Below are 27,914 nucleotides of genomic sequence, written 5' to 3'. Positions count from 1 at the left end.
TATTTTCAAATCGTTTATATATAAATAATAAATTATAATATAAAATAAATTATAATTTTTTTTAATTAAAAAATTTCTCGTATTTTTAGAGAAATTTTTTAATTAAATTCTTCTTCTTTTGGGACACAAATTAACTTCTGTTTGCCCCACAGGTTCCTAATTTCTTGAAAACTACATCTGAAACAATGAAAAAGAATAAATTAAATAAAAAGATAAAGACAATAACAGAGTTATGTAAAATATTAGTTACTATCATATTATTAACAATGATAGTTAATAATATTAAAGTAATTATTAATAACAGTACTAATGTAATTATTTTTTATTAATTATGTCAATTACTAATTTCAGCAACTTTTGACAGGCCATAATAAAAAAATACATTATGTACAACTGGTATTTCTTGATATTTATATTCCTTAATAAACCTTTTTGAAATAATACAATTTAAAATTAATAATGTAATAATGCTTTTACGACCTTTAATTATTTTTATTTTTGTTTTAACTGTAGAATAAAAATTTTAAAAAAATGATCCAAGTCTTGTTTGCCAAATTATAAATAAATACATTCCTATATAAAATAGGACAAATCATATTATTTGTTGTTTTTTCACCCCACACCTCTCTGATAAAGAATAAAAATAATTTAAGATTTGATAAGGCTCTTTTGAAAAGTACAAGAAAAAATTGAGACAACTGTAACAATGAATGTTACAAATCAAATTTTTGAAGGGTAGATGGAGGTTTAATGGATTGTTTTTTTCAAAAAATAAAAAAGTTTATTCAGAAGATATTATTTATTTTTTTTTTACAAAGTAAAATATACGAGTTAAATTTAAAAAAAAATCGAAATCCCTTCAAGATACTTTTCTCCAATTACGAGCATGGTATTCCGCCTTAATGTTTTATCAACCGATTTTAAATCTTTTAAATTTTTCCGAGTAGATTCAGTCCGATAATATCTGGCTAAAGAAATACAAATCGAAATTATAGGATAAATCTTTTTTATTTATGAATTATACACAAATCTTTACCGTAATTCTGTAAAACAGATTATTGAAGAAATTTCTTCTGAGAGGTAAACATGCAGAAGAGTTATGTTACAAAAAAGTGCTGTACTAAACAGTTATTTTTTTTGTTTTCAGTAATTTGACTAGTTTGATACAGCTCTCCAAGCTTCCCTATCTAGTGCTAGTCGTTTCGTTTCGGTATACTCCGTACTTCCTACATCCCTAATGATTTGTTTTCCATATTCCAAACGTTGCTTGCCTGCACAATTTTTCCCATCTACTTGTCCCTCCAATATCAAAGCGACTATTCCAGGATGCCGTAAGATGTGGCCCATAAGTCTGTTTCTTCTTTTAGCTAGATTTTTGTAAATGCTTCTTTCTTAATCAATTAGCCGTAACATATCTTCATTTGTCACTTTATCCACCCATTTATTTTTTTTTAACGTTCTCCTATAACACCGCATTTTAAAAACGTCTAATCTTTTCTTCTCGGGCTCTCCGATCGTCCAAGTTTCACTTCCATATAAAGCTACGCTCCAAACATATACTTTCAAAAACGTTTTCCTGACGTTTAAATTAATTTTTGACGTAAGCAGATTATACTTTTGATTGAAAGCTTGTTTCGCCTGTGTTATTCGGCATTTTATATCACTCTTGCTTCATCCATCTGTAGTAATTCTTCCCAAATAACAAAATTATTCCACGTCCATAGTATTTTCTCATCCTATTTTTATAACCAGTGATCCATCTACTTTATTTCTACTACATTTCATTACTTTCGTTTTGTTCTTGTTTATTTTCATGTAGTCGTTCTTGCGTAGGACTTCATCCATGCCGTTCATTGTTTCTTCAGCTAAAATTACTATATCATCAGAAAATCGTAGCATCTTTAAATTTTCACTTTGCACTGTTACTCCAGATCAAAATTGTTTTTTAACATCATTAATTGTTAGCTTTATGCAAAGGTTAAAAAGTAACGGGAATAGGGATCGTCCTTGTCTGACTCCTTTTTTATTACTGCTTCTTTCTTATGCTCTTCGATTATTACTGTTACAGTTTAGGTCCTGTAAATGTTAGCAATTGTTCTTCTCTACTTCTGTACTTGAACCCTATATTTTTTAAAACGCTGAACATTTTATTCCAGACTATGTTATCAAATGCCTTTTCTAACTCTATAAATGCCATGTATGTTGGTTTGTCTTTCTTTAATCTTCCTTCTACTATTAATCTGAGCGCTAAAATTGCCTCCCTTGACCCTACACTTTTCCTGAAATCAAATTGGTTTTCTCCTAACTAAACAGTTATTAAAATAAATTGTAAAGCAATAAAACATTCAAAAACTCTTTACAAAAGTTTATTTAAAATCTAAAATTAAATAGGCATTTCGATTTTAAAACGATCATCATCATAGATATTGAGAAAATAATATATATTTACAAAGAAAAAAGTAATGAAAAAAATCATAATAATAAATATTAGTTAACAAATAGATAATAGGCCTATTTACGAAAAAGTTTAAAACTAATATTTTTAATACAATTTATAGAATACACGAGTAAGTCGCTCGTAAGCGACTACTGACGTCGTTTTACTCAGTCTCAATCAAAAACGTAAAAATCTTAAAAATACCTGAACTCTGAAAGTTTCAACCAAACATGACAAAAGAATCTAAAAAAAAAAGGCCTTTAGCAGTAAGTTAATAAGCATTTTGAAAAATAAAATTACACTATCGTTACTTCCAGGAAATTAACATCTCTCATAGGAAAAGCTAAAACTGGCAATAAACTCTTCGAATGAGCGAGAAGTTATAGATTTTTTTTTTTTAGACATCAAATTCTATGTCATTAGCCCAGTCAAAATTTTTAGCGTATGAAAAAGTGCTATGCCTGACCGGAATTCGAACCCAGGACCTCCGGATGAAAAGCCGAGACGTTACCACAATTATAAATTGGTTTAAAAAGTAATATTTACGGTTTAGGATGCATAGGGAAAATTAAACAAAACATTGAAACTGGAATAAAGGAGCATTATGCTCATTATAAATATAGAAGACAAGAAGAAATCGATGGTATCCCAACATATTCTGGGAAAATGTTAACAAAATTAGTTTATTAGAAACGAATTACAAAAAGTTATCCGACAAAGAATAAAAACAATATGTATAATGTACGATTCTTTTTAAAATTTAATTTTAATTTTTTAGAATTAAAAAAAAAGAATATTAAGCCGTTATCTCTTCCTTAAATTTTGTTCGTGGAGAACCATATCTAGTTGACTGGATTAATGTTCAAGCTATCTATATTTTTCTTCAGATAAAGTTTTAAATTATCCAACTTATACGAGGTCTGTAAATAAAGTGATGAGAATGGTTCAGAAAAGACTTTTTATTTACAATCCAAATTATACATGTACTTTATCACCTTCGAAATAGTTCCCCCACGCAACGCTTCAAACGGTTTTCTCCCTCTTCATAGCAGTGTTGGAACTCGGAAACAGGAATATCCTTCAGATGGTCGGTTACATTTTATTATGCTTTCTACTGTTCCAAAGTAGCGTCCTTTGGGTTTTTTTTAAAGTTAGGAACAGGAAGAAGTCGCAGGGATTCAAGTCAGGTGAAGAAGGTGGTTGAGGAAATACAGGAATGTTTTTCTTTGCCAAAAAACTCATTAATTAAAAGTGCAGTGTGACTGGGTGCATTGTCATGATGCAGCATCCAAATTGTCTTTGATGGCTGGTCCCACGTGGCTAACTCTTTTTCGCAGTCTTTCAAGAATTTCTCGGTAAAGGTATTCATTTACAGTCTGTCCTGTCGGTAAAAACTCCTTATGGACAATGTCATTACTATCAAAGAAACAAATAAGCATGGTTTTGATTTGCTCATTTTTGCTTTTTGGGACGTGGTGAGTTTGAAGTATGTCAGCCCTTGCTCTAGCGTTTTGTTTCTAGGTCGAACTCAAATATCCAAGATTCATCACTAGTAATAACATCTTTTAAAAAATCAGGATCTGTTTCAATTCGCCCTAGAAGATCGCGGTACAATTCCACCCTGTTGTTTTTCTGTTCAACAATGAGGTTTTTTGGGACCAATTTCCCACAAACTTTTTTAATGTCCAATTCGTTAATCAAAATTTGATGGACTGTGGTACGGTTCAAATTCAATTGTTCTGCAATCATTCTGACAGTTAATCGCCGATCGTATCGTATCAAGACTTCGATTCGCTCAACATTGTCGTCACTTTTTGACGTTAACGGTCCTCCAGAGCGTGGATCGTCCGCAACTGATTCCCGGTCATCTGAAAATGCTTTAAACCACCTAAAATCTTAGGCTCGTGACAGAGCGTCATCTCCATACGGCCTTTTCAATTTTGAAAAAGTTTCAGTAGCATTCTCAACGAGTTTAACACAAAACTTGATTGCTCAACGTTGCTCATAATTAGTATCACTCATTTTAGTAACGTACAAGAAAAACTAGTTTCACAAAAAGCTTGTTTACGTCTCACGTAGCAGTAATAGACTAAAAATATTAATACCTAATATAAATCAGCTGTTCATATAACTAGATGTTTACTAGTAATTTTACAGATTGCCACTTTGGCTGCCAAAAAAAATTAGTCTCATTACTTTATTTACAAACCTCGTATAACAGACGGTGGTAAGCATTTAAGTTGATGTTTCAACGGTTTAGATATTTTAAGCTAAATCTATAGATCGCATAAAAATCTATATCTAGATTGCATAAAAAGACATCAATTTTTATAATTTATTTCTCTTATCCTAAAAATACTATTAGAAATAATAATTTTATAGGATCTCCTAAGTATTATTTATTTGCCAAACTATGTAATTTTTTTGAATTCAAATTTACTTATAGTTTCGGTAAATTAGAAATGGTTATAAATTAAACTCTGCGGAAAAAAATTATAATAATGTTTTTTTATTTTTATTTTTTTTATTTATTTAATAAAACAAAAATATTTTCTTATGTATAATTAGTTTCAAATACTTCCAAGAAAAAAAAAATTCAAGTTCTTTTCCAATTCATAAAAAAGGTTTTCCATGCATAGGAAACGAACACTTGCATAAAATAATTATTTTTTATTTATTGAAGTAATCTTTTTCTCTATAATTTTAAATCTTAGTTGAACGAACATCTTTGCAAATTTTCTTATTTAAAATCGTATTTGCACAAATCTGGTGTGATTTTTTTTCATAATAAGGTAGTAAATTAATAAACATAGTCTCTCCCCTCCAGAATGATTAATAACAGAAAGGCATACATGAATTTATTGTTTAACATCGTCTTAACCTCTTTTTTAATGGCTCTTTTGTATGTAAACTTTCTTAGGTAATTTAACAGAAAACTTTCTAGAGTGATTCTGTAAAGCTACTTTCTGTGACGTGTAATAACGTACACTACATACTTAGTCCCTGTAATTAATCAGTTCTTGTAGTGTTGAATATTACTTGCGTGTTAATGAGCGTCAGTATACTTAATTGACTTTTTTAATCGCTTTCTTATGTAGGGAACGAAAAACTACTGTCATATTTATTTCTCTTTTAAACCTGATACTGGATTGCTTTTATTCTTTAAAATGACTGTCATTTTTTAAGGAATTTGTGTTCATCAGGTCGTCTACAACCCTCCTGTTGCATCATTTAACAGATAGATTCTTATGTAATACTATTTTTTGTTGAAATTCATATTTTTCCTTCTATTAAAACTTTGATTTTTGTTAAATTTTGTCACAGGAATCGAGGTTTAACGTAATTTTTATGACACCAAATAGTTGGGATTTCTTTTATCTCCTTTTCTGAAGGAAACAACGTTAGATTCAAAAATTTCAGATGTATAATTGTAAGAAATCGGCAATATTATTTGTATTTTTAATTTATGCCTATAAGATTTTCAGTTCTCATGATATAATCATTTGAAGATATTTTCCGTATCTAAATTGTCTTATATTAAATATAATTATAATTTTAGTTTCTAAATATAATTTATTTTTACTCTTACCGATTCCGCATTGTCTATGACAATCTAATACTTGTCTATTGGCGTAAGTCTTTCCATTTGTTCCGCAAACCGGGTTGTAGTTATTGATAAACCTACAATCACACGGTACAGTATTTATAACACTTGGCTCGTTCGGTATTGTCAGCTGAGTACCATTTGTTGAAGATTGTGTATTACTTTCATCACTTCCAGTTCTTTGAGTCGTAGTAGATGTGGTTGTCGATTGAGGTCGTGGTCGAGGTCGAGGTCGAGGTCGTCCTCCCGGTCGCTGTAATTCAGGTTGAAATTCTTCTTGATTTGGTTGTTGAGGTCTTGGAAATCCAGATGGATTCTGGCCAAATCCGGGTTGAATTTGCCCTGGACGTTGTCCAAATGGTGGATATCTATCATCAACAGGCTGCCCTTGTGGATTTGCTATTTAAAAAAAAAATTAAAGTTGTATTAATAAAAAGCCTTAAAATAAAATTTCATAAACGCTTCATCTGACTACTATGAATAATCATTCATTTAAAATTTTAAATTTATTTCAATCAAATTTTGATTACTTTTAATGGAATAATGGCTATTGACGGAAATGATTTCAGTAATTTTTCGACCGGGTGGTCTCATTTAAATCAGACCTCTTAGGCAATACCACCTGGATGAGATCGTGAAATATTCTTATTTGTTTACTATTTACATTCTGTGTGTTTGTAACGTATGTGGGACCAGCTGGGCCACAACAATAAGGGCATAATAAGAACTCATTTATTTACAGTCCACTAAATATTTGTGTTAAAAAGCAGTGCAAAAATTATTTCACGCAACATCATACACCACCGAAAACACCTAGCCTAGAAATGTAGATATCAGTCACGTGATTGAATCCAATTTTGATTTATTTATTCAATACTTTATAGAATACTGATTATAATCTAATTTGTTTTTAGTAAATTTAATTGGGGTGTTAGGAATAAAAATTAATTAAACGCGAGTAAATTAACAAATAAAGATGAGCAATATGTGTCATAGAAAGGTTACAATAAACGGGTATTATTTTTTAAACAATCAAACTTGCAAAAAAAAATATTAGATGAAAATTTAAGGAATTTGATTTTTTGTACAATTAGTTTTATTCACGCGCGAATGCACATCACATACGCGCACATAAACACACACACACATTATATACTCATTTATAAAAGCATACAACTAATATTTTTTGTTTTTCCTGACACCTTTAAAAAAAAAATCTATATTTAAACACTTTTTGTAAACACGTATAAAAATATATCACCAAAAAAATGCGTTTTTGACTTTAGCATTATCATCAATTTCAGTATAATAATTTTTTTAATAATAAGCTATTAGTTAATATATTTATAACTCGTGCATTTAAAAATAGATTATAATAAAAGTAGTTATAATTATCTTAATAATAAAAAAATTACAACAAATTATAAATAACTATTATAAGCATTTTTATTATTGGTCAAGTATGCGGATAAATTATGAAAAATTTACCACAATATCTTAATTATTAAAAAAAAATTATTTTTATACTTATAAACTAGAAACGTAAACGGTTTTTTTTTAAATGTATTTTTTGACCTTATTAATAAAAACCTGTGAAGTACGAGATTTCTGCTCAAGATGTTAAAAAAGAAGATAAAATTTAATTAATAGAATGAATGATATTTTTAATAGCTAGAAGAATAATATACCAGTTGACATTATCATAAATGTAAAAGTAAAGTTAATTTAAAATTAATACATACTATACAATTTGCATGTTTTCCAGCTAGTTTAAAGCTTAATAACTAGCTACTTTATAACAAGGAAAACATCTAGGATAGGCTGATTTTATTAATCATTTTTTTTAAATGTGCAATTTAATTTTATCAGTGACATTTGAAAAAAAAATTGTTAAAGCTAGAAAAGCCTTTTCGATTACTTTTTAACGTAATTCTGATTTCACACCGTGTAAAATGCGTAAAAATCTTTAAAAAATTTGATTTGCTCTTAAATTGTAAAATAATTAACCTTTTATCGCTGTCTTTATCCAATTTAGATGGTTTTGAAAAAAATGGTTTTCTAGTTACAGGCCAAACAGTTATTTCAATCAGAATATTTAAAAAAATAATAAAATAATAACAATAATGATAATAGTAAACTGATATGTTCATTTTCATAAGTTGAATAAGTCAATGTAGTAATTATAAGGAACCATTATTACGACGTGTACATCATTCGTACTACGGAAATGAAATAACTAGAAACATTCTTCTTTACAATATTCCTTCGTAAGAAATAAGTGATTCTTTACTCCTCTATGAAAATTTACAAGAAATACCGAAAATGATGCAGAATGACATAAACAGTAAGAGAAAGTAAACATGAAACACGATCAAAAGAAAATAGAAAAAAACGACAACACAACTAAGAGGAAAGACTAAAAATAAGAACCTATTAATTACGTATTATGTTTTAATTTTGTTTAATCGTATTAAACTTACGTTGCTGTTCTTCATTTCCAGTGTCTGTATCTTCGGGAAAATTCCATTGTCCTTGTACTGAAAGAAATAAGGTAATAACTGAAAAATAAAAAAAATTAATATTATTATTACATTATGAAAAGTATTTAAAATGTTTATATTATTCGTAATTCTTATATTTAAATTAATTTACTTAAGTATTACATAATTTTATTAGGTAATGCAATTCATCGATCGCTCGAGTGGTTAACATTATAATATAATGAAATTTTGGTATTTGGAAAGAACTAGCCCTAAAGGCTTTGTTACATTAAGTCTTGCCTGCTTAAGCAGACTTTTTTTTTTTGAGAGCTCTAAGCTTCAAACCTAGTAAAGGCAATTTTATACATATTTGAACACTAGATCGTGGATACCGGTGTTTTTTTGTAGTTAGGTTTCAATTAACCACATTTATCAGGAATAGTCTACCTTTTTCTTTCTTTTTCCTGTTTAGCCTCCGAGAATTACCGTTCAGGTATTACTTCAGAGGATGAATGAGGATAATATGTATGAGTGTAAATGAAGTGTAGTCTTGTACTGTCTCAGTTCGACCATTCCTGAGATGTGCGGTTAATTGAAATCCAACCACCAAAGAACACCGGTATCTACGATCTAGTATTCAAAATCGTATAAAAGTAACTGCCTTTACTAGGACTTGAACGCTGGAACTCTCGACTTCCAAATCAGCTGATTTGGTAAGACGCGTTCACCACTAGACTAACCCGGTAGGTTGGGTTATGGTACCTAACAGATACGTTAATGCACAGCAATTCACATTGGATTAATTATGACTTACGAATAAATTAAAGTTTGTTTGTAAAAAAAAAAAAAATTAATTCAGATCTTTATAATTTTAATTTAAAAAATACAAAAATCTAACATTTCTGATCGGTTTCAGATTGGTATTTGAGTTTCTTAGCTTCAAATGTTTAATACAATGTTTGTAATAATTTTTTTGGGGTGTAATGACTACGGTCATGTCATTTAGCCCTTATCTCAAGTTAAAATAACTTCTCATTCTGATAAAAAATAGCAATCAAGTCAAAAGATCAGGCTTGTCAAACTGATCATCCTGATAGATCAAGATAACTGATGATATGATAGATCATTAAAACACCAAAAGAACACAAGATGGCAAGGGTTACAGGGGCCTTTGCTACTTAAAAACATACAATCTACTTCTAAATAAATTCAAAACTATCTATAAATTTTGCATAGGGACCGCAATTATTTAAAATATATCCTTAAAATATTTTAATAATTATTTTTGTATATAAAATAATGACAAATATTTAATTGATTTTTACTTGAGGATAGGGCTATTTTTCTGAATGAAAACGCTATAGCTTGTTTTTATTCTACTAAATTCAATTATTGTGGATATAATTTAGAAAAGAACTTTAATAATATAAAAAGAATTAATTTTGTATTGTGAATGAATTTTTTAAGGTTTTGTATGGTAGCTTTTGAATAATATAATAATTTCACAGTTATACTAATTACAGTACAAACAAAAAATGTTTTGTTAAATTATGATGAAAATGAGAGGCAAATGTAACTTAAAATGAGTTGTTTAAGTAAATAAAAAAATTAGTTGTTAATGACCTTCCTAGAAATAATTATTTTCGCCATTGGATAATATCTTTTTAGGAATAATGACGTAAAAGATTACTTAGGATATTTTCTATTATTTAAAGATTTAAATTTTCTCAAGAATGTAATAAAAACAAATTTTATGATTAACAGATTTTTCTTTCATTGGTATTTTTCATCATTAGGAGAATTCTATAAAACCAGAACCTATCTCATTTCTTTAATTTAAATTATGAAGTGAAATTATAAAAAAGTAATAAATGAATAACTGACTAAAACTGAGGTGAAGGATTTATAAACTGTTTTTTACTTCCTTGTACTAATACAAGGCGAAACCGAAATTTTTCTCAATACTTCCTTGTATTATAAGGAAGTAATACAAGGAAGTATTGTTTTCAGATTTAAACGAAAATATTAATTTTCACCATCCATTAATCCATTTTGACTAGTTTTGGTGTGACGTCTGTACGTACGTATGTTAGTATCTCGCATAACTCAAAAATAATTAGCCGTAGGATGTTGAAATTTTGGATTTAGGACTGTTTTACCATCTAGTTATGCACTTCACCTTTTGATTGCAATTGACTGAACCAAAAGTATCCAAAAAAGCCCAAAATCCAAACAAAATTGGATTCTGGACTTTTTCTTAATTGCATAATAAGCCCTCATTGAGAGCTTTTCAACGATGTATCATATGTGGTACTTATCTTCGTTGTTTCCAGAGTTATAGCCAAATAAAATTTTAATTAATGAAATATTTGGATCTTAGAATGGGAAGACACATCGGTTCGAATCAGACATCATCTCCTTTTTTATTTTATTTAAATATATTGATTGTATACTAAATATTAAATTATTAACTTCTCATTGTAAAAAAATTTACGCTGAATAATAATTCAGTAATACAAAATAAAAAAAAATAGAAAAAATATCAGAAGATATTAATGAAATAAAATTTGATGTACTTTTAATTAAAAAAAAAAAAAAAAAAAAAGTTTATATGTAATTTAACAGGCGTACAAGGAAGTCATGTGGTGTCCACATCAGATTTTTTTTAATACGCATAACTTTGTTATTTAAATTTTTAAATTATTTTTTCTTTGGGGTTACGGGAATCGACTACTTTGTTCATTAGCTCTATTCTAAACAGAAAATAAAAAAGCCACCTTTCCCAATCAAAGCCATTCTGATACCTTGGCCTTTAAAAGCCTACTTTCCCAATCTGATATTAAAAAACTATATGTTTGTAACTATGTACGAAGATTAACTCGTATACACAACCATTAAAATACTCTTGAAAATAAATTATACATAAGAAACTTAGAAAATCTTGTTTTAAACACATCACATTTTTTATCACATAAGTTTTCCCTTAGATCATTCTTTTTTATTTCTTTTCTCAATCCTCCTAACAGCCTCCAACTTTGATGACAGGGTGTCTGAAGCCTCGGGGATGGTATCGTCATCACCTCCGATATTAGAGAGGTTCTGCGGCCGGCATCGGTGGTATCGTCCTAGATAGAACAGTGACATTTAGACTCTTACATCAAGAGTCTTAAAGTCATTCTCCACTGTCATTTTTGGGGCGGCTGAAGTATTCACCCTCTCCGACAGAGTCTTCTGCGCTTTTAGAGGGCCCATAGCTGCATACTGAACAGTCTCTGTATTCAGGCCTTCTATATCTTAATTTGGACCTGCATCACACCAAGATCAGCATTTTTCTGCGCCGGTTTCTTGAACAGCAGTTGTGGTGCTCTTTACTGTTGACATAAACCGGAGGATCTTTGCACGGAACGCCTTCATGATTTTCAACTACAGAGACGTAGATTTCTTGCCTTTCATATCTGACTGCCAAGTGTGTAATGCTGGCACTTAAAACATCGCGTAGGTTAAGGTATGAAAGCTCCCACACCTAGACGACGTATGCCAGCAAGTACTTTCTCGGCCAAGGAAAGTCAGTTAACGTTAACAGATGCAAAGCAGAGGGAAGAACTTCAACATTTCTCCTCATGGTCAACCTTCAGAATTTAGTTGCACCTTGACTTGACAATTCGTCTACTATTTCTTCCTCCGTGCAATTAAGAATATTGCGTAGAGAAAACCCATTTCGATGAGTTTCCGTGCTGGTGCAACCGCTGTGAGGTTGCAAGAATGGGCTGACTTTTTCGAAGTTTCCACTCTCTCTCGTAACCATAATATTACTTGGTTTTTAGCGATGATGTTAAAAAAAAAGCTTGTCGACTTGTCAACTATCTTTTAATTTTATCTGTGTCCTTACTCCGTCTACGTTTTGCTTCTGACGAATAAACTGATTCTAAAGAAGGGTATTTACGTGCATCCCCTGCCTCATTTAGCTGTTCAAGATTCTGCATTAATGTTGATCCCTTCTGTAGCAAGGCTAGCTGCCGGGATACACTTCTAATCCAAGGATACTAATCTTGGTAGTTCGACCCGGTACTCAGGTGGAACCGGCGTACATTCTGGCTGAGAATGGATGAGCAAATCTGCATTGACTCCAGACCCCTACTCGGAGCTAAACTTTCAGGGTTATCATGCACCGCTATACATGGGAACCTTATTACATGCTTGCAATCACGGGGACATCGTGTGGACAACGGAAGAGTCTCTGTTACATCTTCAATCACATCAACCCTGGCCGTCCAGTCCTACAGGACCTGAAGTCGGAAATAGGTGGGGATCATTATCAAAAATGATCACACGTCCGAAAAATACTCGGAGCCCCGTTAGCCAGCTATGTGTATTTACCAGCCAGCTATGTGTGCTGTTACCACTCTGGTCGTGGATCGCACATGATATATTCCGGAAGTGGGGATTATCTACCTCAGAACAATTAAAATTATTATTTATTTAATGTAAAATTATTATTATTATTTACAAGTTTAACTTCCTTATAAACAAAATTACAAATCTTTTCTATTTTTTGCTATTCATTTGGTGTAGCGGTAAGCACATTGTAACCTTTTCATTTTTTGGTTTTGTTATAGATGAGTCTGAGAAATGCCATTTACGCACCCCCCATAAATGGGGGAGTGTCGGACTCGCACGGGTTCGGCTAGATGTTATTAAGAGCCTATGTGTACCCGCACCCTACCGATTAAAACTCATATCTCAACTTTTCTCCTCCTCCGGGGTCGGTCCTGCAGTTTAAGCATTGCGCAGACCCAGGAGGTGCCTTTAGGGTCCAGAGTCCCCATGCTTCATCACCGTCGCCCATCCGCACAAGTGTAGACGCACGACGGCTCCACAGAGGGCTGTCCTTCGCCCCTTCACCTTCAAGTCACTTTCTTCGCCTGAGTGTCAGGTCTTGTGTATGAAACTCTGATTCTTTGCTGGTGATCTTCAGTCCTCTTACTGATCTGGGTCCTGAATCAGACTCCATCCCATTCTCTAGCTTTTCTCGCTTTAGTTTTCGGGATTCTAGTTGCTTGGTGTACTACCTTGTCCCATTCCGTTCTTCCTGTCAACATGTACAGAACTGTTTCTTCCGGAGAAAGCCAGCTTAACCCGACATCTTGTCTGACCACATCCCACCGCTGGCAATGGTAGATGGTGTGCTCGACGGTATCCTCAACATCGCAGTACCTGCATAGAGGAGACACTCTCCTGCCAAATCGATGCAGGTAGGCTTCAAATTCGCCATGTCCAGAAAGGAGCTGGGTTATATAGAAACTTACCTCACCCAGTCCTCTCTGCACCCATACATCTACTCTCGGAATTAATTTACGCGTCCATACACCAGTAGGTGAGGTGTTCCAGGTCTCCTGCCACTCGGCCAGAGGTAAGTCCTTAGCCTCGGTCTTAGTCATGACAAGATAAACCCGCCGGAGCATCAATGCACGCAGCCGCACCGGGGGAATCCCGGAGATGACCTCAATAGCGTTTCGCGAAACCGTGCGGTATGCAACGCAGCACGTCTTTGAAGTGATGATATTTTATCTAGATTCCTTTTCTTTTCAAGAGCCTCTACCCACGCAGGGACGGCATAAAATATGACAGAAGAAGCCACCGTCAGTATTATACGTCGTCTAGAAGCACGAGGACCTCTGTGGTTACGCATAAGCTTAGTGAGATAATCAAGCACGTTGTAACCTAAATCAGTTTATCCCTGCCTCGAGTTCAATTTCCAGATCTTATTTTTACGTTTTTTTTTTTATTTCCTACAATTTTCTTCGTTAAGGTAGGTACAAAAGTGCATGTTGTAAAGGTAAATACTTTAATATACGATAAAAAAGGTAATGTTAAAAAGTAATATTGAAGGTTTACTATTATTATTTTATCTATATTGAATTTTTTATCGATAAAGATTTTAATATGATTAAGACCAAATTTTTTGTGTAAATCTGCTTAGTTTTATTTTCAATAACGTAAGAAAGGATTTTTTTTAATTTCTGACTTTAAAGGGTTAAAATAAAATAAAAATGAAATTTACTATTTTTTATAATTTCTCGGTAACAAATAAAAATATCAACTAGATTTTTGGTGTACAAGTGTAATCTTCATTTGAATATCTAAAAACAAATTTCTAGATTTTTCAAAATTCGACCTTGAAAGGGATGAAGAACGGTAAAAAAATTTGAACAATGATTGCAAATTTTCCCTATTTCCCCTATACTATACGAGATATCATTAGATTGGGACTTACAAATACTCCTCAAATAAATATCTAAAAACCATTTTTGCGTTTTTTTAAATTTCAATTTTTTAAGGCGTTCAACAGTGTACGGGGCGGCGGTTCAATCACCTGCCTCTGGTTACTTGTTTAAAAAACATAAAATAAAAATAATTAAAGGATTTAAAAAAAATGAGAAACGAAGTACGGTTAAATACGCTTCTCAGGTGATTATCCAGATTCTTTTGAGGCATACGAACCCTTACCATTAACTGACTACCATCATTTGACAGCTTTATCTGTTACCAAGGCAACATCTAGAAAATGACGAGCGAGATACATAGATTGTACGCCAAAAAGACAGCATATACATTCTAGCACCACAAAAGAATTGCAAATTAGTTTATAAGGCAGTCCTGAAATAAAAATACCTCAAATAGCATTTTTCCGTGCTACATTCTAAATCAGCCCATATCAGAGCCATATATATTTAAGCGTTGGGCAGCAATTTGTTGTTTATCGTATATTCCTTTTATATTTTTAATAAAAATTTTATTTACCGTTTTATCAGAATTTAATTGAAACCTAAAAACGATATTTTTTATTAAATAATTTTAATTTATAAATAAATAAGTTTGCTATTAAAAAAAAATCCCTTTCGGCACACCGGAAGGCGGAGGTAGATTTCACCGGTGTTAAGTAGGGAATAAAAAAGATTTCCACTTTAAAGATAAGAAAAACTTCAAATTTACTCAATACGACAATGGTTGCATGTGAAAAATGTTTTACATGTTTAGTATACAAGTCCCATCTCTTACAATTCCAGCAATACTTTGGTCATCCTTTTCCGTAAGGGTTGATCATATCAAAAATTGACCACTTTAAACCGATTCGATAGTCTGCTTATTAAGGGAGGTATGATTTTTTGTCTTCGAAACCCCATTTTTTCCACCCCCTGGGCAAATGGTTGGTGATATCAAAAACCTTTACTTACATAAGTTTTAGGCCCTTATCCAAAGAATAGCAAGAACTTAAACGAATTCGATATTTTACTTAATAAGAAAATTATAGCGAAATATTTTTTTTCGAAAAGCCCTCCCCCATTTCCACCTCCATGGTCCGATTTTGTCCATTAACTTGACCGAGATTTTGGGACAAGTTATTTTTAAGGCACAATTTGGAAGTGATTGGTGCAAAATTATGGCAGTGGTGTCCATAAGAAATTGAAATATATATATATATATAAACTTTTCAGCTAACGGTGGTTTTGAGGTCTGGAGGGTGTGAAACGCGAAGATATATCAAAATTTTTCGCATATTTCTGATTTTATGTAAAAAATAAAAATTTGGCCGAATTGATATTTTATGAAATATTAATAATAAAAAAATTGAAATGCTCACAATTTCTAAATTTTGAAGACTTAAAAAACATAAATGTATTTATTTTTTGATATCTAATTAAAAAATATAGCTAATTTTAAAAAGAAATAAATATATGCGCATTCTTAAGATTCTGTTTAAAAACACGTAAATAATTAGGCAGGCGGAAAACGAAAAGTTTTCGGATGTGTGCTTTAGGAAAGTTTTGTTCATTTTAATCTCGCATAGTCGCACCGTTTATTCGTGGTACTTTCTCATAATCGATCTGTAGGATACAAGTTTGTTATGTAATTGAAAGAGAATAAATAATTTTAATAAATTTAAGAAACAGGATAAAGAGGGATTAATTAAGAAAAATTAAACAGAAAGTAGATGTAAATGAATGATAGAGAAAAAGTAGATATGTTATGAACAATTAGCAGAATAAAAAATATTGTTTTGTGTTCAATGGCGCGTATTTATCTTTTAATCTGTATTTTATTTTTAAAACTGATTAAAATAATCATACTCTCCTTATTTAAATTCTTTTACCAGGTGTTTTTCGAATGTAAAATGCAAAAATTCCAACAGTCCAGGACCTTGGTCTTGAACCTGTTTGGTCTTAAAATGTAATTATTTATAATGTGGTGTCCTGCTGCATTACTGATGACGTTACAACTAATAATGCACAAGTTGTTTCTCTTGTACAACTTTTTTTATATTGTGTATTTATTAGCAGTTTCTATTTATAGAAATCAAAAGATCATTGCCCGTGCGTATATATTGCACTTATCTACAGAGCTGCCTTTTTAGGTTTTGTTTGAAAAACCGAATTATTTATTAATTAATCAATAAAAATTATGTGATTATACAATAAAAATTAAAAGTGTTAAATTTTTACAAACTTTAAAGCGTGGTAATGGACTTTTATGGTAACACTGTAAAAGTACAAAACAAACTGAACTAATAGGCTTTCATCTACCACGTAAATGCATTACGGTTACATTATGAGTGTCCAATATTCCTATTTTTAAATTTCACAAAAAAAAAAACAATTATCTAAAAAATGAAACTTTTTAAGTTATATCAAATTTTAATTAGTTTAATTTATTTTATATAATGGAAGTTTTTAATGAAATGCATTGTATTTAATATATCACTTATTTTAGTGCTGCAATTTTCGGAGTTATTTAAAATTTAAAAAAAAATCCTGTAAAAGTATTTTATCATTTTGACCTGGTTAGGTCAAAATGATAAAATACTTTTACATAGAATTTTTTAAGAAAACTGATTTGAATATTAAGATAAAATATATATAAACGCATTTCAAGTCTTATCTCATGTTCGGTTGTGAAATCTTTATGTTTTTCCTGTACTTCTTTGTTATTTTAATCTCAACTTTTTTATTTCTTATAAGTAACTGCTTTTATAAGGATAGTGTGTTTTATTTACGAAAAAAGGCTTAAAAATAAAATATAAAGATTTTAATTGCATTTATGTATTTATAATATTTTTAATTAGATCGGTGTGAATTATTTTTTCTTTATCACCAAAAATGTAATAAAACCCTAAAAAAAATATTTTTTATTTATTTATATATAATACATATACTATACTTTTTTATATATACATGTATTATATATTTTACATGTACATTATATATTTTATATATATACATATTTTATACTTTTTATAATTATTTTTTTAAATTTATTTTTTATAAATTATATAATTAAAACAATCAAATTTACGGGTAATATTAAAATATTTATTCTGCGAATTTTATGCTTTATTTGAATATATTGATCTAGGTCTAGAACAATTAAATGAATAACTATTTACAAAATCATAACGTTATATTTTAATTCCAAACGGCAAATAAAAGTTATTGTATGTATATAGTTCAGTTCGTTTTTTTTTTCTTGTTTTACCCCGGGTTAAACAAACTGTTAAGTATTACTTCAGAGGATGAGATGAAGGATTGTAGCGTGTATGAAAATGCCAAGCCTGCCCGGGATTCAAACCCGGGACCTCCGGACGAAAGGCCGAGACGCTACCACTCGCGCCACAGAGGCCGGTTAATTTTTTTTTACTTGTTTTTTTAACTCACATTGTTTTTTTTCATGTTTATCCTCAAATCTTGTATACTTAATTTAACATACTTCCAGACAATGCCGATTGATGAAATTTTGTATAATTATTAAGGTCGGGTGACAATACAATATTCCACCATTACTTTTGCAAAATCCTCCGTACGGGGGTAAATTAAGGGTGCGGGTGTAAAAAATTGCAAAATTTGCAAAACCTGAGAAAAGTGACAAACTAGGAATGTGACAAACAAATCCAATAGCAGTTTGATATAAAAAAATGACAAAAACTTGGAATGAAACAAATTTGAAATGGAACAAAAAAAATGACATCTGTAAAATAACAAAGACTTGACTTGAAGATCAAGCGTATGTCAGCCTTAACCAAGTTAGATCTCTCGATGGACTTAGGATCGAAGAATTGGACAACTCTAAAGTAACTGGAAGAAAACCTTACAATAATGATGAAATCTTTTATAAAAACTCATAGAAACGTTCGTCAAAAATTGTGATAGTTAATTAAGTAAATGAAATAAAAACAGCACTGTAAAACTTTACTATGCAAAAACTTCATTATTTTGTTACTTTGAATAATAAATGTTTGAGAATTTGTTTGATATTTTATAAATATTTTAGAAATTTCAGTATATGATGTTATCTTTTGAAATCCAAATTAACCTACTAATTAAACTCATACAAATATATGATAATAATTTGATTAAAGTATGATTAAAATGTATAAAGCAAGTTTTTAAAAATTTTGAAAAATTGTTGTAATAATATTATCCTGTAATCGTGCATTATGTTCAATATTAATATACTTATAATACTAACAACAATAATTGTAATATTAACGATTAAAACTATATAAAAATATTAAATTATTATTCAGATATGATATCTGAACTGTCATCAGTATTAGCGAAATTCTTTGAAAGTTTTTTTTGGTCTTCATTCATTTGACTGGTTTGATGCAGCTTTCCAAGATTCCCTATTTAGTGCTAGTCCTTTCATTTCGGTATACCGCCTACATCCAACATCCCTAACAATATGATTTACATATTCCAAACGTCGCCTGCCTGCACAATTATTTCCTTCTACCTGACCCTTTAATATTAAAGCGACTATTCTAGGAATCCTTAATATGTGGCCATAAGTCTGTCTCTCTTCTTTTAACTATACTTTTTCAAATGCTTCTTTCTTCATCGATTTGCCGCAACACCTCTTCATTTGTCACTTTATCCACCCATCTGTTTTTTAACATTCTCCTACAGCACCGCATTTCAAAATCTTCTAATCTATTCTTCTCAGGAACTCCGATCGTCCAAGTTTCACTTCCATATAAAGCGACGCTACAAACGTATACTTTCAAAAAACTTTTCCTGACATTTTAATTAATTTTTGATGTAAACAAATTATATTTCTGACAGAAAGCTCGTTTCGCCTGTGCGAAACGAGCATTCAGAAAAGGCTAATGACCACAGCAGTCGACTTAAAAACAAAAAATAATGCAGAACTTCACTGTCGTAATTTAATATAACTTTAGTAATGACATAAGTTTAAAATCATTTCATTTCTGTTTTCACTAAAGCATTTTTTAAATACTATTACATATAAATAAGATACTGAAATGGTAAATTCTTTGGTTTACTTAATTTAATAAATAAATAATAAATACACGTTATTTTTATTTTCATTTTCATTTTAACCACTGTCGGCTACGTTTTTTCAACTAATTCACTTTTTCAGTTTCATTTTCTTCCACATCTCCTTCATCATTTCCCAGTGTTATTCTTTTATTTTTTCTGTCCGGTATACTTCTCTCATTGCTTTCGTTTTTCCTGGAAACTTGTGAGGTTTTGCAATTTATTTCTCAGTGGTAAACATTCTTCGATGTCTTCTTGTGTTATTTTCAGTTTTTCCATATTTTTTTCATTTTCTTTAATCCCTTTGTTATTGGATTTTAGATTTTTAAAGTCTGTAACTACCCTGTTTGCTAGGCTGGTTAAGGTTCATTTTATATTAATATTATTTTAAACTCGCCATATTTTAATTAAATTTAAGTCACGTGACAATAGACAACATTAAAAGAAAAATTGACTTATTTGTGTAAAATGTTCGTGAATAGGTTTTATTCAACAGTTACCTTTCGTTTTATAAATACAGACTTTGGTAACGTTTCCGAAACATTAAACAATGTTGTGAAAATTATTTTGTTATTTATTGTATTATTATTTTATAATTTTTTTTCTTTTTTATTTGATGATATCGTCACATAAGCTTGAAGCTTGTGCGTGGGATATAGAAATGTAGCGTATGAAAAATGCCATGCCTTATCGGGATTCGAACCCAGGATCTCCGGATGAAAGGCCGAGACACTACCATTCGCGCCCCGGAGGCTGGTGAATTTCTTTAATTCCTCAGATATTTACTGATTAAAGTTGTTAAACAAATGGAAATGACCATCTAGTTTTAGATTTTAATAATCTTTCTTTGTAAAGAATTTTTCAGCGTTTTCTTTTGTCGATTTTTTATTTAGTATAAACAAAGTTAATTATTAAATTCTTTACTTATTTCTTAAGGACTTATGCGAAGATCCAAGTAAATTTTTTTATTTAAAAAACAAAAGAAAAATTTACACCTGAAATTTTTATTACGCTCATTAAAAGTAGTATTCTAAGCTGTAAAGTAAATATATATATTGTGTGAAAAAAGATAATGAAATTTATAATAATAAACACTTTTTTAAAACCCAGACTGTCATTACAAAGTTTTTAGTAGTTTTAATTAAAAAAAATAAATAAATAAATAACTGACAATGAAGTTGTTATACTTTCCTGACATTGGTTATTCTTATGTAGAGGAAAAAAAAATTATGCATAAAAAAAGTCACCTACTTTCTTTTTTGGGGTGAGGGTAATTTATGGTGAAGTTTTATTATAAAATTATCATTATATGTTTAAATAATTCAAAAAGAGTTTTAAAAATTCAAAAAATCAGTTCTCTTTTCTGTATCCAAAATTACCTTCAAAGAAAATGTTTTGATTTTTCTACGTTTACTATGTTAAATGGAAGAACTAAAAAAATTATACTAAAAAATGTGCAACCAATAAAATATTACCTAAGATTTATTTTTGGGAGTAGGGGTGAATTATTATGAAATTTTATTGTAAAATATGGTTTAATATTTAAACTTTTAATAATTAAGTTAATATTACATTTTGATTGGCATCCTTACTCCCAACCTTTTTTTGGGAATCCATTGCATTACTACTATGCCTTTCTCTTTTTCTGTTTAGCCTCAGGAACCACCGTAAGGTATTACATCACAGGATGAATGAGGATGATGTGTATGAAGAATTAAAAAAAAAATCGGTTAAAAGAATAAGCAATAAATAAAAAGATAACCTTTTTATTTTTGGGGAAGGAGGAGTTTTGGGGAAAATGTTTTTAAAAACTCATGCCACATGCATGTACTGAGCTTAATATTAAATTGGGTTATGTTTGAAAAATTTTGAAAAATTAACCTTCAAAACCTTACCCCATTCGCTAGAGATATTGACCCCAAAATTTTACAAACAAATTTCCTCATATACTACTGTACAAGAACCTCTGTACAAAATTTCATTAAACTCGGTTTATCCAGTCAATAGTTATTAATCTTCAAACACACTAACACATGTACTACGTACGATCATTACCCCCTTTTTTGTTTCTTGATGCCAGGAAAGTTAAAAACCTGTTAAATTAAAAAAAATAAATAAATAAATTAGCCTATCATTAAACAATTTTGTACAAGTAGTGTGAGAAGAGTTAGTACAAGGGGTGTCCAAAAAAAAGCTCTGTAAGTGGGATTCTTGAACAAGGAACGATTCAGAACCGTTGATTCATATTAATTTGTTTACAATATTCATGCCAGTTTAGAGGAAAAATTTAATTTTTTACTTAATTATTAATATTGATTAGATAAAATACGGTTATTCTCAACAATAACCTTGGAAATAATCTTTACCTCGTATACGATTCTTTGTTATGCGTCTTATATAAATTTATCTTGTTTAATGTGGACCTAAATGAGTTATTTCATATAATAAATTATAAGATAAAAAAGACAAAAATAAAACTGCCCTTTATTTATGATGAAAATTCACCTTGTACTTTACTCGTGGCTCTATATCAATCAATTACCATGACATGATTACACTTTGTCAGTAATTGGAGAAAAAAGTATTAGGTAGTGTTTCAGTTATTGAAGTTTTACGAATTATTTTTATAAATGATAAATATATTTAAAAATGTAATAACTATTTACAAATAATAATAATAATGTAATGAAATTATAAATATTTTTTTAATTTTTTTATTAATTAATGATGAAATAGTAAATATGGTAGTACGGTATTATTAAAATTAATTGTTCTATCATTTTTATTTTAGGTAAGATTTCAATTTATGTATAATTTGAAGTGCCACAACTGGGCGATCTGGATAAGAGTCATAAATCATTCCCAAAAATAACATAACTTCATTTAAGAATAATAAGTATCTCATTCCAGGTTTACTAGTCAAATGAAAAATGAAGTAGTTTCCCTCTATCTTCTTTACAAAACTAAATATACGATTAAACAGGAGTAGTACGTTCATTCTAACGCAGCTTTAAATTCAGTTCTAAAAGTGACACCTCTTCTCTGCTGATCACAAAAAACAAGGTTATAATGAATGTAATTTCTTTCAGAGAAATCTAACCTGATTGGTGCCTCTTATAACTCAAGTGCCTTACATACGTCAGAGGCAGGAAGTGTAAAACAATTCAACAGAGGATGAAGGTTTCAACTAGGATAAAGGTATTTTCATTTAAATTCGATTGAAATTAACTGAACATGACGAAAACTACGGGTAATAAAATTAATGTTGAATAAATATTAGTAATGTGTGGTAGAATTTTAATTTATACAGAGAGAATGAGGATTAGATTTAATCTAAATTTAAAATAAAAATATAAATATAGAATAATTTTGCTTTATAAATTAAAAAATTAATTAAGCTGCAGAAAACTTTCTAAATATTACTCGTATATATACAAAAAAACTATAAATAATACTTTCATTGCTCTAGGGCGATGTCAGAAGATTTATAATAATTTTTGCCGTTCTATCTGTTATAGTATAATATAAAATAATAATAATAATAGGTTAATTTTTTTTAATAAACTTACGACAAAATAAAACTGCTAAAGTATGTAAAAGAGCGAAAGCCTGACACTTCATTTAAACAATGAGCCCCCTCTGAATTTCTATATTCCTTACCAATTTTTTTTCACTTATTCCTTAGCATGTTAGCCTATTTTTCGCTTTAAATCCTAGAAATGATTTAATTAACGATCATGAAATTTATCGCAGTAGCTGTTGTATTAAGAATATTGACTTAAATACATTTTTTTTTAAATCGGTCAGAGGTTGGTTTATATTGTACGGATTTGTCAATATGAGACAATTTACTCACATACATTCTTTTAAAATTAAAAAAAAAATCACAGGAATATTATTGAAGATAATAATATCATCAAAACAAATTTTGAAAAAACAACGATCAAATCAAACCCATTCCTAAAAACTTGAACTTTATAAACTTTCTGATTGTTTCAATCTCTTGAATTTATTATTTTTTTAACTTTCAAATTATTAAGAATTAATAAGAGAGAGACTGAAATTAATATTATTACAGCCACTATTAGCTGCTACATAAAGCCTAAGCAGTACTGATGACCTTTACTATACTAAAATTCATGATCAATACTTTTCTTCATTAGAAAGAAGTTACTAAATAAAAACTGATAAATTACAAGTACAAAATTTCGAGTGATCTCTATTAATTGAGCCTCTATTAACGATGTTTCCAATAACTCAGTTACGTTTAAAATCCAAACTAATTAGATATGGGTGGACTTTCTTTTTCCTGGTTAGCCTCCAGGAATTACCGTTCAGGTATTACTTCAGAGGATGAATGAAAATGATATGTATGAGTGTAAATGAAGTGTTGTCTTGTACAGTCTCAGTTCGACCACTTCTGAGATGTATGGTTAATTGAAACTCAACCACCAAAGAACACCGGTATCCACCGGTCAAATCCTTGTAAAAATAACTGACTTTACTAGGACTTGAACGCTGAAACTCTCGACTTCAAAATCAACTGATTTAGGAAGACGCGTTCACCACTAAACCAACCCGGTGGGTCAGATATGGGTGGACTAAGTGATCATAAGTACACCTTTGCTAGTTTAATTGCGCTAATAAAAGTTAATAAATACTTGGAAAAACTTTGTCTAAATATTTCTTAAGGCGATATTGAGGATATTCTCCTCCATTCTGAGAGACATTGAAAGGCCGTTGCTAACTATACCAAATCAATCATGCAAAACCTAATGACCTGGGAAGAGTCACGTGCTAGGATTAGGCGTCGCACGGCACGAGGACGGATAGTAGGCTCTCGGCTGAGTGACTAGGGGTTACTCCCTGCGTGAAGGGGTCGCCTGGACACGATGAAAACGTGAACATTCTGTCTTCTTGTCTGATGATCGCCTTTTTTTTTGGATGTACTGTATCATGGATTTTTGCTGGATCTATGATTTATGTGTATTATTTTAACACTGTTTATTTCTCTGTATTTGTAGCATTGTGTTGATTTGTATTAAGTTTGCCGCTGTAGATTGTGCACGAGGTTGGCTGATATTGACTGTTTCATCATGTGTGTACTGATGCTTCCTGCTGTAAGTACGTATTTTGTGTGCGGTCTAGGTGTATATTTTGATGTACTGTATTATATTGTTGATTTTATTATAATTATTGATGTTTGTTTGTATATAGTGTGTATTGATTCTGCAACTCTTCGCTATTTTAGCGTATGTACCTAGTTGTATGAACTTAGGTGTATACTATGAACCCACCGGGTTGGTCTAGTGGTGAACGCGTCTTCCCAAATCAGCTGATTTGGAAGTCAAGAGTTCCAGCCTTCAAGTCCTAGTAAAGCCAGCTATTTTTACACGGATTTGAATACTAGATCGGGATACCGGTGTTCTTTGGTGGTTGGGTTTCAATTAATCCCACATCTCAGGTATAGTCGAACTGAAAATGTACAAGACTACACTTCATTCACACTCATATATATCATCCTCATTCATCCTCTGAAGTATTATCTAAACGGTAGTTACCGGAGGCTAAACAAGAAAAAAAAGAAGGTGTATACTATGAAGTAGTATATTATATTGTATCACAGTAATGGTGGAGTATGATTGTATGTGCGGGCGATCTCCCCCTTCTTGAAGTAATGCGTCTTTAAGCTGTAACAAGGAGGGTGGATAGCCAGGGGTGGAAGTTTAGTCGGTAGCGCGCAGGAACATATACGCACTTATTAACATCTTAAGAACCTTTCGCTGAGCCCGACACTGCTTAGACGGCCGTAAATGGGGTTCCTCCACCTTATGAAAAAAAAATTTCTTAAGGCAGCCTATGAACGCCAAGTAATTGGAATGGTCTGTTAGAAGCAGGCCGTATAATTATGCATCGTTGAAGTGGATTACAGTTTTAATTTTTAAGTGAAAATTATGTCCCTAAAAGTATCTACCTGCTATACTTTCTTTAATTAAACTACGGTAGTAATTATTGAAAATGTATCTTCTATAATTTTTTATTTTAGTTAAGGTTTGTATGTATGAGTATATGTGAAGTACCATAACTGGGCGACCTGAAATGAATCGTAAGTCACTCAAAAGTGACATAGTTATCTTGAAGAATAATAAGCATCCTTTTCCAAGCTAACTAGAAAATGAAAATTGAAAACATATTTTATTAAGATTTAAAAAATAGATTTATATTCTTTTTTATTTTCATGAATGTTTTCCTTTTAGAATTTTAATATGCTTGTGACTTACGAACAATGTAAAAAAAAAAAATTAAAATATTTTATACGGATATAAATAATTGTGTTGTTTACTTCATTATAAAACGGGTAATCCCGTTGTTATTTATTAATAGTTAAACTAAATGGTATTATTGTTTATTAACTTTACATCAATTTTTTTCTTCGTAAGTTAACAATAGAAGAAATTACCATCGCATTAAATTACGAGACACAAAATAAGTAATACATAATAATTGCATTAAAAAGAAATATTTACATAATTTTGACAAATCTGAAAAAAGAATTAAAAACTTAATTTGAGGAAATTTTGAAACTAAGTTACAAAAAAAAAACAATAAGTATAACGTTAAGTACCGTAACCAAATAACTGTAGGTGCTCAACATATCAAACCATTACTCTTAAAAATACTGTAATCATTCGTTGAAATAATAAGCGTTCTGTTTCAGGCTTTCTAGGAGAGTAAAGAGTTAAGTCCTTTTTCATTCATTTTTATACTAAACTAATTATTTTCTTACTTCAGCATGCCAAACCGACTGAAAATTATGTTATACACGATAAATTATGCATTCACTTTGTTCATTACAATGATTGTTTACCTAATGAAATTATAACTTTCAAAGAAAACATATTTGTCTATTTCAGCTAATATTTTAGATGCTTTAATGAATCTCAGAAATAAGAATACTAAGATAGTGTAAAGCAAAGAATATATGTATCCCTTACTGACATACATACGTACAACATATTTAATTAAGGGATTAACTACAACAAATATTTTTAATTTAAATGGGTGTACTTAATTTAAATTGTTCATTACATTCTATTTAATGGTTGGCATTTTAATTATAATATTTTTATAATGAAATAAGTTTAATATTTCTATGCATCTAACTAAATTATCAAATTATATTGTTACTTGTGGTCTACAATGGATTTCTAATTAATCTGTAATAAAATAGTTTACTATAAAGATTAATATATAATAATTATAATTTGTAGATAAATATTAATTTTTTACGTAAATAATAACGCATTTTTTTTTTTTTTTTAATAAGGACAAGCAATCAAACAAATTATCATTACAAAAACATAAAATTCCTACGTTTATTATGCGTATTTAATAAATTTTATTATTTTATATTTATTCATCTATACAAAAAAAAAAATAATAAATTTGAAAATCAAACATGACATTAATGTATTTAAAAAAATAATTGTTAAAAAAAATGAGCAAGGTAGGGAAATAAAGGGTAGTAATATGAATACAACTTAAAACTCGAATTAAGTATAACGTTTAATTATTCAATCATGAAACAGTTTAATAAACGAATTTAACAAATAATAAAAACAAACATAACATAAATAATTTAAAAAATACCGGATTTGTTCTTATATTTAAATAGTATTTTTTAATAATAACTTATTGATAATAATAATAAAACTTTATTTTACTTACATAAAATTATTAAAAGATTTGTTTCACTTGACGACTTCATTGTTGCGTGGTTATATGTTGTGTGACGATTGTTTATTGGCCTGTTGCCCTTTATATAAAAACTGATTTATACTATTATTATTATTTATTTATAATTATGTTGCCAAATGATCTTAGTTAACAACAGACTGGCGGTTACGAATGGACTTGACTGTTAAACGTTTATTCAGTTGGAACTTAAACTGGAATATCCAGTTTTTTCACATTTATACGTAAATCCATGTTATTACTTTTTTTTATTTTAAGTTCACATGCTGACCATTATAAATTTTTTCTTAGTTTTTCCTTATTGC

At 29.9% G+C, this 27,914-nt stretch overlaps 1 protein-coding gene across 1 annotated transcript; it reads right to left on the bottom strand.

Moving 5' to 3' along the window:
• LOC142324990 (uncharacterized) lies at positions 1-27,775 on the bottom strand. The gene is made up of 4 exons (XM_075366207.1): positions 27,583-27,775; positions 8,522-8,599; positions 6,027-6,440; positions 1-177 (listed from the first exon to the last, which is right to left on the bottom strand). The coding sequence occupies exons 1-4, from the start codon at positions 27,620-27,622 to the stop codon at positions 131-133; spliced, it is 579 nt and encodes a 192-aa protein (XP_075222322.1). The 5' UTR covers positions 27,623-27,775; the 3' UTR covers positions 1-130.
• Between the last annotated feature and the right edge of the window lie 139 nt (positions 27,776-27,914).

This window comes from Lycorma delicatula, chromosome 5, assembly GCF_047948215.1.
Source record: "Lycorma delicatula isolate Av1 chromosome 5, ASM4794821v1, whole genome shotgun sequence".
Taxonomy (NCBI): Eukaryota; Metazoa; Arthropoda; class Insecta; order Hemiptera; family Fulgoridae; genus Lycorma; species Lycorma delicatula.
This window is presented reverse-complemented; position numbering and strand designations above follow the sequence as displayed.

What these genes read in the sequence shown, in the direction of transcription:
- LOC142324990 (XM_075366207.1), bottom strand. Translation starts at nt 27,622, where the DNA reads ATGAAGTCGTCAAGTGAAACAAATCTTTTAATAATTTTAT. An exon ending in TGGAAATGAAGAACAGCAAC is followed by an intron (nt 6,441 to 8,521) that starts GTAAGTTTAATA and finishes TTTTTTAAATAG; the next exon opens with CAAATCCACAAGGGCAGCCT. An exon ending in TCATAGACAATGCGGAATCG is followed by an intron (nt 178 to 6,026) that starts GTAAGAGTAAAA and finishes TCATTGTTTCAG; the next exon opens with ATGTAGTTTTCAAGAAATTA.